The sequence below is a fragment of the Pholcus phalangioides genome, unplaced genomic scaffold (assembly GCF_987345545.1).
Source record: "Pholcus phalangioides strain wild (caught in Gottingen) unplaced genomic scaffold, Ppha-v1.0 ptg000008l_1, whole genome shotgun sequence".
NCBI lineage: Eukaryota > Metazoa > Arthropoda > Arachnida > Araneae > Pholcidae > Pholcus > Pholcus phalangioides.
This window is the reverse complement of record NW_028301601.1, coordinates 933870-947133: the sequence shown is the minus strand read 5'-3', so window position 1 is coordinate 947133 and position 13264 is coordinate 933870. Positions and strand designations below refer to the sequence as shown.

Below are 13264 nucleotides of genomic sequence, written 5' to 3'. Positions count from 1 at the left end.
GTTTCGACAATGTTAGTAAGCGATGAGCAATGATCACGGTGTTTATCCGTTTTCCTAAAAAACGGGTTCTCAATCTCAAACATTTTCCACCCGCGCCGCCCATTTCTCTTATGAAGAGCCATTGGCGTACGCAAAGGGGGGATTTGGGGTTCTAATACTGCCCCCCCTTAAGCCAAGATTATAGTGTTATTTTGCCGGAAAAAACGTAAACCCCCCCCCCCCAGAAGGAAAAACAAATCTGAACCCCCACCCCCCGAGAAAATTCTGCCGTACGTACGCCTATGTGAAGAACAGTTGTAAGCAAAGCATTTCTTTGAAAAACCTTTGTCAGGACCACTGCGAAGCTGCACCCCTGACGAAGGTTGGCGTGCACAGTTTGAGAACCCCTGCTAATCCATCAACGTGTTGACAAATACGGGGCAGTCATTCGAGGGAGGGGGGGGGGGCTTTGGAAAATACACTAAAAATGGTATATATACATACAAATATATATATATATATATACTAGGGGGCTCTGCCCCCCCCCTGTCGCCTTTGGCAACCAACCCCCACCCCCCTTTTCTCATCACAACATATCTTGTTTATTTCGTCCCACTTCATCAGCGTACTATGGAAAGGGACATGTGAAAGCACCAGCTTACTGAAGAAGCGAATTTTATAATAAGAAAACAACAAAAAACAAATGTGATTCATCAAGTACCCCCAGAAAACTTGCTCATGGGGGGTCCCCAGACTCCAATTCGCTGAATTTTAGTGGGGCCCAGACTGGATTTATCTCGGGCTACCGATGTGCTGCAAATTTTACATTGTGAAACAACAAAAATCAATGAGATTCATCAAGGGACACCCAAAATGAAACCTGCCAACATTTCCATGGGGCCCCGACCTGGAGACTTGTCGGACATCTCCCCGGTGAGGAGCTACGAAAATTTTAAATTTTTATCAATTTTACAACGAATGAAATCCAGGGCCCCCATTCAGCAGCAGGGATCCAATATCCGACATCCCCCCTGTGAGTGCCACGGCAAATGTTCATTTGTATTCATTTTACCAACGAATAAATTCCAGCCCCCCCCCCCCCTCAATTACCCGTGACCGAATTCGCAAATTTTATGGGGTCCCCAGACTGGATATAGCTTGAGCTTCCGCTATCGCAAATTTTTCAATGTTAAAGCAGCAAGAAAACAACGAGATCCGTCAAGGGCCCTGGAAATCAAACCTTTTAACTTCCCCATTAAGGTATATGTGCAATCCCCCCGGGTACCCCGACCCTGTGTGTTGGGAGCACTGGTGTTATATGTATATGATACATATACATACCTCTCAGCATGACCCCCCCTTCCCCCACAAGGGCAGGGCTGACAGGGGCCGGAACGATTCTTATCACTTTTTGATTTTTCACACTATAAATTAACCACAGAGGGCTCCCGAAAAGCTGGTTTGGGGGCTCGCCATCTACATTCCAGAAAAAGGGCCCTGCTGTAGGATGTGGGAGCCTCTCAGTACATGCACGTAACTCGGTCCCGATGGGTTAAATGGGTCCCGAATATGCTAGAGTTAAATGAATACTTGACCTAAAATCGTAACCGATTTCCATCACTCACTTCCGTAACATAAAATCGTCACTAATTTCGGTTGCTTAGAAACAGGCCCTTTTCGAGTTTGTGATTTTATATTATAGAGTAGATATACATAAATTGAGTTCATGTTCTTTGCCTGCCCCCTCCCCTGGAAAACGTTGAAATGACGTTCCTGGAAAAATCTCTACAAATTTTTGTTGAAATTCTAAGAACATGTTCAGTATTGAGTAGAAAATTAATGTCGACCAGCAATTCTCAACCTTTTTTCTGCGTCACGGAGCCCTTTTTAGAATATAATTCCTACGACGGAGCCCTGTACGCCACGTTTTTTTTTTTTCATTTGGTCATAAAATTTACTGATTCACTTTACTTCAATTGAGTGAACGTGGAGCATCCTCAACCAGTGCACGTGGAGCACTGGTTGAGAACCGCTGGTGTAGACAGTACATAGATAAAGTTTTCTTTCTAAAAGATTTTTGATGTGTTTGTGGGGAGGACAGGTTTTTTCCGCCCCAGCGACTGCATAATGATGTATAGTGATATATAACTTATGATTTTATAGTGGTTTTCCAGTTTCCGACAGAAATTTGCCACCCTTTACATTTTGCAGCCCAGAGCAAAGGCGTGGGCATGAAAAAACATTGAGAGGGCTGAAAGTCTCCAGTCGTCCCGTGACGAGCCTCGAGCCCGTATGTAGAAGGATGCAGTGCCCCGCTTTATTTATTCATCAATTGGGGAAGGGGGTTCTCAGCCCCCCAACACAAAATTTATTGGGGGGGGGGGTTGAAATAGACCCCCCCCGCCATGTTTTGGTGCCTACGTCCCATGGCAGTACGGCAGTACGTTTCTTATTAAAAGCTATTCAGAGACAATTGAAAAGATGAAATTTGAAGGATGGAATTTGCGCCCCTCCTGATACTACGCCCAGGAAACCAGACCAACCCCACCCCCTAGTTGCAGCACTGTCCGTTCATCAGAAGGAAGTTAGTTCTCTTGCACATAGTGTAGTTTTCCATGGGATGGGCGGAAATTTGAGAAATATCTATCTCGTTAGTCCCAGTAAAATTTTGAAAAATATTCACGTCTAAAAAAATGACGGGTGGAATTAATCCGTAAAATGCTACCACAACAATCGTCAAACTTTTAAATTAGGATACAAAATTAAGGATCAAAATTAAGAGCAAAATTAATTAGGATTTAAATTAAGCACAAAAAATGGGAATCGAAAAGAAGAGAGAGCGCCAAAAGTGAAAAAAAATCCGAAGCACTCCCCCCAAACCAAATGGTGTGATGATGATGATCCCCCCTCAGAAGTTCTCTTTTTTTTCCAAGAGAGTGAGGAAAAAAAAAAGGGGGAGAAAACTGACCAATCCCCAAATAGCGTCTGATTTTACCTCGCGATGAAAACAAACCGGCTTGAAAGAATCGCGTACCTCTTGAGCCGCCTCTTTCTCCTCCTCGTCTCGCTGCCCGAGTATGTGAGGCGCAGAACAAAACAGTACATTTGTTTTCGCCGCTATTTCGTACCTCTCCGCTCACATCCCCAGTATGTGTTCGGCCTTAGGAAAGCTCATGGCTCCCACATCCTGTTGTAGGTCCCTTAGGCTGCAATCTTTTGTGGGCCCCTAGCTAGATTTTTCATGTCTTCCTCCTATATTAATTTACTTTATCGAAAACAAAAGACAAGAATTATCTTGGGGGGGGGGGGTCCAGGATGGAGTCCTGTCAGCCCACCCCTGTGGGTGCCGTGGGAAAGCCATAAATGTATTGCAGTGGAATGGGGGCTTGGACAATTCCTAAAAATATGAAAGTACATCCAAACCCCTGATTTGGTGACCACCAAGCTAATGCCAGAAATTTTCAGTGAACAAATCTTCCTTGTAAAAAGATTTCGACCTGTCTGTGATTTGATGAAATTCCAAATATTCTATAGTACTGAAATTTCCATGAGACAGATTCAATGTGTGTTAAATCAAGGTTTGACTGTATTTTGTATTGCTCTCCAAAACCGTCCATCCCTTTGGGAAAGATTGCAAACCATCCCAAGATGGTCTCTCTGGGCAGTGGGTGGTCATGTCTGTCTGTCTCTGCATTTTGTATTAATTCTCATCACATTGCCAGGATCATTATGGATCCATGGCAAAGCAATGAAGGCACTGAAGTCAGTCACAGATAATCTTAATTGCAAGGTAAAATTGTCTTAAGGGCCATTCATACACCAGTCATCCTGTGTATATCAAACTCAAGTTCGTATGCCCTCATTGAATTCATTGGGGGCGAGAACTCAAATAGCTTCAGCCTCTGGGTTTTGGCAACTATGACTCATCTTCAGTTGAAGGAGAGGTTCTAGGGTCATCAGTTATTTTTCTTTAAGTTTCCCCAACAGTAGTGGTTGCATCATCAAGTGTCATCCAATGAACTTATGTTTTTCTCCAATTGTTGCTTTGTTCTGATCAGTCGTTTTGCATTTTAATTGATATCCTGTGAGTATTATCCATATACAAGGATGTGGCTGGAAAAGAAGTGCAAAGAAAGAGCAAAAAATTACAACAAATTTTAGACAACATATAAATATGAGATTATGGACATATTTTTCAGCTCTCATGGGTGCCGTTTTTAAGGCAAACTTTTTTAGCATTCCATGGCATGATATTAATTTTTTTTGTCATCACTTGTTGTAATTCAAACTGCACAACAAACCAGAAATGATAGATGTGCTGCCTAATAGACTGTCTTGCATCAGCACATCAAATTTTGGCCAGGGGTCTCCAGCCACTTCTCAAAATCGCCAACCAAAGTTGAAAAAACACTATTCATTTCTAATAATCACACTTGGGCCTCCACCTTTTGGCCAGTATGTGAATGGCCAGGCTATGGCCATAACATACATACAGTTTAGCCTGCTTATAAGAAAATTGGATGTTACAAAGTAACCACCAAAATGAAATAATCACAGGTTAGTTTAAGTCAGCATTTTTCAGTCTTTGTGAATGTCAAAATCATTAAAATGTGTCTAACAGTTTGATGGACCACTTACTGCAGTGGTTCTTGGAGTTTTGCCGCCTGCAGCACCCTTGAACACTCTAATAAACACCACTCCAAAGCACTGAAGAGGCACACACCAATATTGACAGCTTGTGTCTGACATAGGTTAAAGATGCCCCCCCCCCCTAGAAGCCACGACACACACTTTGAGAACTGATATACTGAGTTCAGTATATAGGTCTAATATTTTATTTAAATCCCAGGAATATCTATTATTTTGTGTCATACATGAATAATTTTCATTTCGAGTCTGTGTAAGTACTGCTTGTTGTATCTCAGCAGATAGGTTAAGAAATTCTGCTGTAAGTAGATTCCTTTCATCAAACTCGAGTATTTGTCGTGTATCAGTTATAGTGAATATCAGATACCGCTAATGTTTTTCACATTCTCATCCCACTTGATTATATCCGGGCTTGACTGTATTGCCTAAAATATGTTGTAAGTTTTTGCTGTTTCTCTCCTAGACTCAGGCAAGTTATTGATTTCAATTATGAGATGCAAAGCAATCAATGATGCTTTTGCTGATTTTGTTGTTGGCTTGTACCAATGATGAGTTTTTGTTCACAGACCCTTCCTCTCTCAATTGTGTTTTGTTCTTTAATTGCAACCATCATCAACAATGGTCACAATAACCTTATCAACCCGCTTTCATCTTAAAAATAATAGTAACTGAATTCTTTTCGTAACCAATCTTATAACCACAACAGCCATTGATTTGCATGAGGAAGAGGAATTCTACTGGTTTTTTTTCTGACATCATTCATTGAAAAGGTGTCTCTGATTCTCTTATTAAAATTTAGTTATTGTTTTCTTATTGTAAATTTATTTATCTTTATTTAACTATTTAATTTGAATTTTTAGGGAAGTGAGCATGATGCGATACCAATAAGATGGATGCCGCTAGAGTCCATACTATACAACAAGTTCACAGTGGAGTCAGATGTATGGGCATTTGGCGTTGTTCTGTGGGAGATTTTCACTTTTGCCCTTCAGCCGTATTACGGTATGACCCACGAAGAAGTGGTCAGGTACATACAGGAAGGGAACGTCTTACGTTGTCCGGACAGCTGCCCGCCCACCATGTACAACCTTATGAAGTCCTGCTGGAACAGGAAGCCGTCATCTAGGCCGAGTTTCAAGACACTCCACAAGAGCCTCGGTCACATACATTGTGAACTCGTGAAGAGACAATCGAAAGACCGCAAACTGATGCCACGTCATGTCTGAAACCGAGAATAAAGATTTGTTTTCAGAGGCTCAAGTCGATGTGGACTTGGGAAAAGTGTTCCACTGATTGAAAGATAATGTTTCTTTATTTCCCCCTATGTTTTCATGTGCATTCCAGATGAACATGTGCGCTGCATATTTTTAGCCAAAAGAGATTATTGTCATATTTTTAATGTATTTTAGACATTTATTTGATTTTTTAGATGTTTTTTTAATACTTATACTACATCTCAAAATCTGAGTTATTCATTTATACATATTATATTGTATCGTTATTACTTTACGATATTTTATTTTTGTAGTTATTATTGTATAGCACTTGTGTCTATCACTTTTTGCTTTTGTTTCTTTCAGTGCTTTGTGATACACATTACACTATCTACCAATGTCTGTATTATATTAATGTATAGCAGTGGGTAGTTTGGTTCTCGGTGTTTCCTTCTAGTACAGTGTCTTGCTACTGTTTGTTCCTATTACCATGATATAGAGGGGTAGGGGAGAGCAAGTACATCAAAGTTTTAGACAATTATATCGGTGCAATATTACAATGTGGCTGTACTAGGAAGCTGATGATTGTCTTCAACACGATGATAATGCAACATGTCACAGAAGTGCAGTACAGTGGTGTGAAAAATCAGGTGTGAAATGATTATTGTGTGTGTGGACTGCTTTAGTCTTGATTAGAATCGAGGTCAAAACCAATATGTTGAAGTTTGTCTGCTCAACTTGTATCAGTTTTGCAAGAGTGATGAGTAGAAAATAATATTTGTTATAGAGAAATTTGTTGATAGTCTTCTTTCCTAATTGCTCTCCATTATTCATTCCAAAATCACTTGAAAATTTCTAAGGGAGATCAATTTCTGGATTATGCAAAATCCAGATTTTCTCTATGCAAATTGATCTGCTGAGCTCCTCGAACATTTTGGTCTGGATCTTGATTCTTGCTCTAATTTGTCCCACAAATGTATGACTGTATTAAGACAAAGGCTGCAAGAGCAGTCCTCCACAACAACCATTTGACACCAAAATTGACCTCTTGACCATTGACCTCTTTAAAATAGCAGCAGCACTTTTGTGTTCCGTAGTATTGTCATCCTTTGGAAGACTATCATCTTTTTTAATTCCAAACAGAAGCAATAACATGCCAAAGTACTTTGCCTATATTGTGGGGATAGGATCCAAGACGTTGGCGATCGTACAATTGTGAAATTCCTTGAACTTAAAACTCTCCAGTGCTGATAATGCACAGGCATTAGGACACCAATTGGTGGATAGTGTATATGCATAACAGGTCAAAATATACATATTCAATATTTCTGTAATATCTAGTCAAAGTCATGCTCTTCTAATCAAGTCTTAGTAATGGCTACTTCGACACAGAATATTGTAACAAGAGTTATTATAGGAGTCTAATTTTCGATGCATATCATCTATTACTGTGATGGTCTTTGCCTTGGGGTTGAAAAACTGCATTAAGGGCTGTCGATTAAGCTATTTTGTGTCATTTTTCGACTTTCCTCTTGTCTGGCATTGCTGTAGACCTTTCGGGTGCGAGTTAGGCTTACTGCTAGTGGACGATTGGCGATATTTTCTGCACATCTTTTTACTTCGATGAATGAAATTAAAGTTTTTTATGCTATTCTTAGACGCTAAGTAGCAGGCGAATTTCTTTTTCATTCGTGAAGTCCTTTTCTGTTGATCATAGAGAAGTACTCGTCAACCCATATCTCATATTAAATAATGATATTGAGATGATATGCCATTTATCTGCTCATGTTTTACCATTTTATAGATTGGTATGGCATAACAATAACAGTAATGTTTGATAAGTTACATTACATCCATGCATTGTGTTTTGTGTTTAGCATTTCTTTTATTCCAATTTTTTTTATCATATATTTTTAGTTGACTATGACTGAGAACTGGCCTTTTTTTGATTTTATCCATTATAATGAGCGTTTTAATAATATTTTGCTTTTCAAATCAAAACCATTAATTCATTAAAATAAAAAAATTTGTGAATTTTTTAATGTGTATTGATAATTATCGAATATCACCGTATCGGGTAACTGAGCCATAAATTTAAAGAGCTCTGATTCAAGGCCATTATAGGTAAAAATGATCATTGCAAGTTTGTGCCAGCCAGATTGTGATACACTGAGGAAATTTAAAGTGGGGGGAGGGATTTTCGGAATTTCTATGAAAATATATTGGAAATGGCATGTGTGTTATATATACATCTATGCACACATCATGAAGTGCAGTATCTATGAGGAATTGTCACTTTCTATAGTATTGTCATCTTGAGTTTGATTTTCTTATAAATTTGTGTGGGAATCATACAGCTTTTTTTTTCATGCAACTCAATGCGAATGTCAGACACATATCTACTTACAGGCCAGAGGTGAGGGGGATCCTCAATATTTTGGTGAACAAATTGAAACATCGAAAGAAAATATCCTTTATGTGCTATATTTACCAATTTCTGTTAATTAAAATGTTTTTTAAAGGGTGATTTCTTGGAGGAAAAAACTTATGTTCCCCCTTCCGATGGTTGATCCTGTGTATTTTTCCCTGCTTATAGCATGATATTCATATAAATCAAAAGAATCCAGACAAGGATTGGCAATGCTCATTTAGAATGTGAATATCTATCTCCAAAGACACACATTGTTATGCCAAGCATATCTTTTTGCAAAGTTAAATTTTAAATGTCTAATCGGAAGCTAAATAATTGGACGTTGTTCCAGAACAATGTGTAATATTTAGAACCCAAATTTTGAACATAGTTGAAACATAGCTGACTTTTTCTAAGTCTCTGTATATTCAGCTTATAATTGTCATTTTTTTATATGCTGGTAGCAATATCATGTACCACTGAATGAAATCAGTTGCCAGCGTTTTACTTACAAAAATAATTAAGGTCTGGATAGTAAAATTCTGGAGCAAATCACTCAAAATATTCAATCTACAGTCTTCCAAGCTTGAGATGAAACGTGGCTATGTTATGCCACGTTAGATGATTTTATTCTGTTTAAGTAAAAGAAGCCATACAAATTCAATTGCTGACGAGCCATTCTTGATTCCCAATCATGTCACCTAAAAGCAAAGAATATAATTATCCATCGTGAAGTGGCATATTCAAGTCTCATTTTGTGCTTGAAGGACTTAACATAATGTTTTTTGAGCAATAGGAAATGGTTTATCAGCTGTCCATACATGACTGAGCTCTGCAAAGCCGTCTCTGGACAGCTGAGGAGATAATTTTGTTTCTTTTCCGATCACCATTGAAGATGCCTACCCATTTGCAATAGACATCCAGAGATTTCATTCTTCAACGATTGAAAAAATCTAATGTTAATTTATTTCTTATCTGATAAATTTTAATATCAGTAGATTGTTTGGAATCAAAAAATTATATTGTCTTGCAGTGTTTTACTACATTTCTCAAAATTTATATTCGCAAATAAAATCTCAAGATTGAGCTGATGGTCAATTCATGTATTCATTAATGTCATCATCTGTTTTGCTGATTTTTGAACAGAAATTTATATCATCTTGTAGGAAAGTATTTCAATATCATATCCATATCTTGAGGGAGAGAAGACCCCCCCCCCAATATCAATGCAATTTGCATCAAATTAAGAACAATTTCAGCAAAAATATATCAGCAATGTGTAATCAAACTACTGCAAGTGTCTTTTTCTAATATGTATTTCGTTACACTGCCGTTGAAGCTTGTTTGTTTTTGTGTTTTAATTCTTGTGGGTATTTATATGAATTTTTATGTCAAGCCAAAGAAACCAGTCAACTCATGTTTTTCATGAGACTCATCAATCATAATTATTAGGGCTCGGATTTTTGTGCCCTAAAGATGAAACATCGTTGCTGATAGGTTAAAAAACCTGACTGATCAGCAATGACGTTTTATCTTTAGGGGCATAAAAATTTGCGCCCTAATAATTATTATTTTTTTAGTTGTATTAGTTAGTTTGTATTGGCATTATGTATTTTAAGCTTTTTTCAATGCAGTCAACATGAGCTGTTACACATCTCATGTTGAGTGCTAATCATATCTGAGAGTTCAAATATGATTAGACTATGAATGGTACCAATGAAGACAAGCAATGAGTTTCTTTGACAGAACTTTCTATATGAAGCTTTAAATTTTAATTTATCACTTTTATTTGTATCGTTTGAGTTTTGTGGTTTGAAACCTCAAGCAGAACTTATAGGTAACTATCATTAGTAGCACAGGGTTAATTAATCCATTAGTATGTCATTCAAAGTTGAGAAATTCTGCTGTATTGAGGAAGTCCTTATCAAGATTGATACAAAAAACAATGTCTAGAAATTGCCTTTCATATTAAATATATGAAATGAATGATTCACATTAAATCATATTCTATAATGATAATCTCTTGGACCATTATGCCTGTGTATTTTCCAAAGGTACACCTTGAACTAGAGCCGAAGTTGTGTTGCACTACTTAGTACGGTAAAAGTTATTTAATTACATGGATTACACAGTGCTAAGTGGAAAACTGGAAACATTGACATATATTCAAGAACCCCAATCACACATATCCCTGATATTTGCTTTCATAACTGCACAAGCAATGTCTTCATATTTATCGTATGAGCTTTGTCTATTTATGGCGAACTTCTACCCAAATAAGTATAGAAAATATTTGATTGGCATGAAGTCATCCTTTTCCATGCACAATATCATTATATTAATCAACAAAATTATGTGATAAAAATAATACTGGTACACATCGAATGTAATTGGAAGAAGCTTATCCCAGAGTGCATTAATACTTTTTTTTGTACGAATATTGACTACTATTTAGTTGAAGCAACCATTTTTTATTCTCTCTCCATTAAGAAAAAGCAATAACATATCATTTTAAATGTCAGTTTGTCTATTTTTGTGTGAAGATCTGATTTTGTTGATAGTTTTATTCATTTTGTTTTTCCCTGCCACTTTGAAATTAAGAAATTAAAAAAAAAGTTGTGTATAAAAAAGAAAAATTATTCTACACAAACGCGCATGTTCGTGAGAAAACTGAGTCAAACGAAATTTTGAACATTTTGTGTCTTCTGATGAAATTCATTCGCGTAAATTTTAATTGATTTTATTTGTGTGTGTGTGTGTGTGTAAAGATAAGAATGAAATGCACTTTTTTTCCTCCCGTTATTTTTCTATTGAATAACATTGTAAAAAAAAGAATGAAATTCTGATGAAATGGTTCGTGTCTTTTCTGCACTGTGGTGTACGTGTGTATGTATATATCATGAAATACATTATATTGTGGAATTTTGTGAATCGCACATTCGAATGATCTATTTATGTGTAATGTGTGCGTGTGTGATACGTTTTTTTGCCTTTTTTTTCAAGGAATAAAAAATTTTCTTTGATGAAAGGAGTTTTGTTTTTTATTATTATTGGGTCTTCAAGATTTTTAATAGACTTTTGTTTTTGTTGAAATAAACTCTAATATGGCAGATATCTTCTGATTTAAGAAAACTGCATATTGGTTTCGGTTGAAAGAACCATAATTTATCAAATGTCTTCCTGATGGCAATAACTGCATAGGTAGTTTTGTGGAATGTGCATATTCCATTGAGATAACTATGATTTATCACGTCCTTTATTCCAGTTAGTAGATTAAAATAAGCACATATATCAGTTAACTGTTAGAGTTACAAAGCTGAATATCAGTTTTGGAGTGCAGCATTCGGTTATAAAACTATGATTTATCAGATGTCTTCTAATGGTAATGACTACACAATTTTTGGTTAAGATTTCTATAATTTATCAGATGTCTTTTGATTGGCAATAACTGCATGATCAGTTTTGGAAGCTACTGTGTGTCTTTTGATTGGCAATAACTATATAATTAGTTTTGGGATGCATTCGGTTGAGATAAATATAATTTTTACCAGATTTCTTCTAATGGTAATAACTGCATAGTTTGTTTTAAAATGTATATGATTGAGATAATGGCAGTAACTGCATTCTAGTTAGTTTCGAAAATGTTCCAGTTAGAAAAATAATAATATACTAGAGAAAGAGGAATCTCTTCTCGTATTAGAAAACGTTGGTATAAGTTTAGAAAATGCTCATGCTACAGTGACTAAAATTTATATGAAGCCTTTTGATAGCATGAAAACAATATACTGGGTGTCCTGTAAGTACTAACTTGGTTTATCTCATTAACCACCCGTTGTAGAGGTACCAGTTTGAAAGTGAAAATGCACTGTCACAAAATATAACAAAATCTAAATTTTTATACGGCCCTCCTGTTCTCTAACTTCTAATTAGGAAGTTGTTGCCCTGTCTCTCCGGACCTGACACCAAAAAATCCAAGTTTCTAAGTGCAATATTCGCTGAGATACAGAGTATTCGAATTCAAAAATTGGGAAAGGAGCTTTGTTAGTTAGTTTTTGCTGTTCTTTCATAACTTTTCTCCAATTTTTGAATTCAAATATCTTGCGAATATTGCACTTATAAACATGGAAGTTTTTCTGTTGGCCTAAGGAAAAAGACATGGCAACAACTTTCGAATTGTAAGTTAGAGCAGTGGTTCTCAACATTTTTTTGTCCATGGCCTCCTTTCAACCATTTCTCATTCCTGTGGGCCCCCTCTTGCGAACTTTTTTTTTTCCATAAAAACATAAATAAAACACAAGATTCATCGAAAGACTGGTTATTTGTGGAGATGAAGATTACAAGGAAGAAAACTCATCACTGCCCCCACGGGGACCCGAACCCCAGTCTCTCGCTTGCCGGACGAGTGCTCTACCATCTAAGAGCACTCGTGCAAGTGCTCTAGCACCACTAAGCAAGTGCTTAGATGGTAGAGCACTCGTCCGGCAAGCGAGAGACTGGGGTTCGGGTCCCCGTGGGGGCAGTGATGAATTTTCTTCCTTGTAATCTTCATCTCCACAAATAACCAGTCTTTCGATGAATCTTGTATTGACAAGTGGAGAGGACGTTTCTATATGCATAAATAAAACATTCCATAAAACATAATTTTCTACTCTCTCCCCCCCCCCCCCGTTTTCCCATTAGAAGGTAGCTATTAAAAAATTGTCTGAAGTATATAAATATGTTTGAATTTATTTTGATTAGTTTTTAATTTATGAAAATAACGAAAGAGCAAAATAAACGTAATAGAATACAGTAAAAAAAAAATAGAATAAATTATTTTCAGTCAATGTAAATTCCGCGCTTGAAGACGACACAATGTCATCAAGTTACTGTACGGGATGAAAAATTTGTATTATTTCAAATTAGTTTATTTTTGTGTAAAAGATTATGGTTTCATTGAGAAAATGTCAGTTGTAGCTTCCAAAATACGCATTCTTATAGTGATAAAAATCACAAAAAGTGGTGGCAAGCAGTT

At 36.9% G+C, this 13264-nt stretch overlaps 1 protein-coding gene across 2 annotated transcripts in view; it reads left to right on the top strand.

Annotated features, from left to right (window-relative positions):
- LOC149083475 (tyrosine-protein kinase transmembrane receptor Ror2-like) overlaps positions 1-11278 on the top strand; it is a 115176-nt gene extending 103898 nt beyond the window's left edge. For both annotated transcript variants that reach the window (XM_089233993.1, XM_089233994.1), the window contains exon 12: positions 5487-11278. In XM_089233993.1, coding sequence (XP_089090119.1) covers positions 5487-5852 — 366 coding nt within the window. In that variant the 3' untranslated portion in view covers positions 5853-11278. The remainder of the gene's footprint in view (positions 1-5486) is intronic.
- Positions 11279-13264: the final 1986 nt, after the last annotated feature.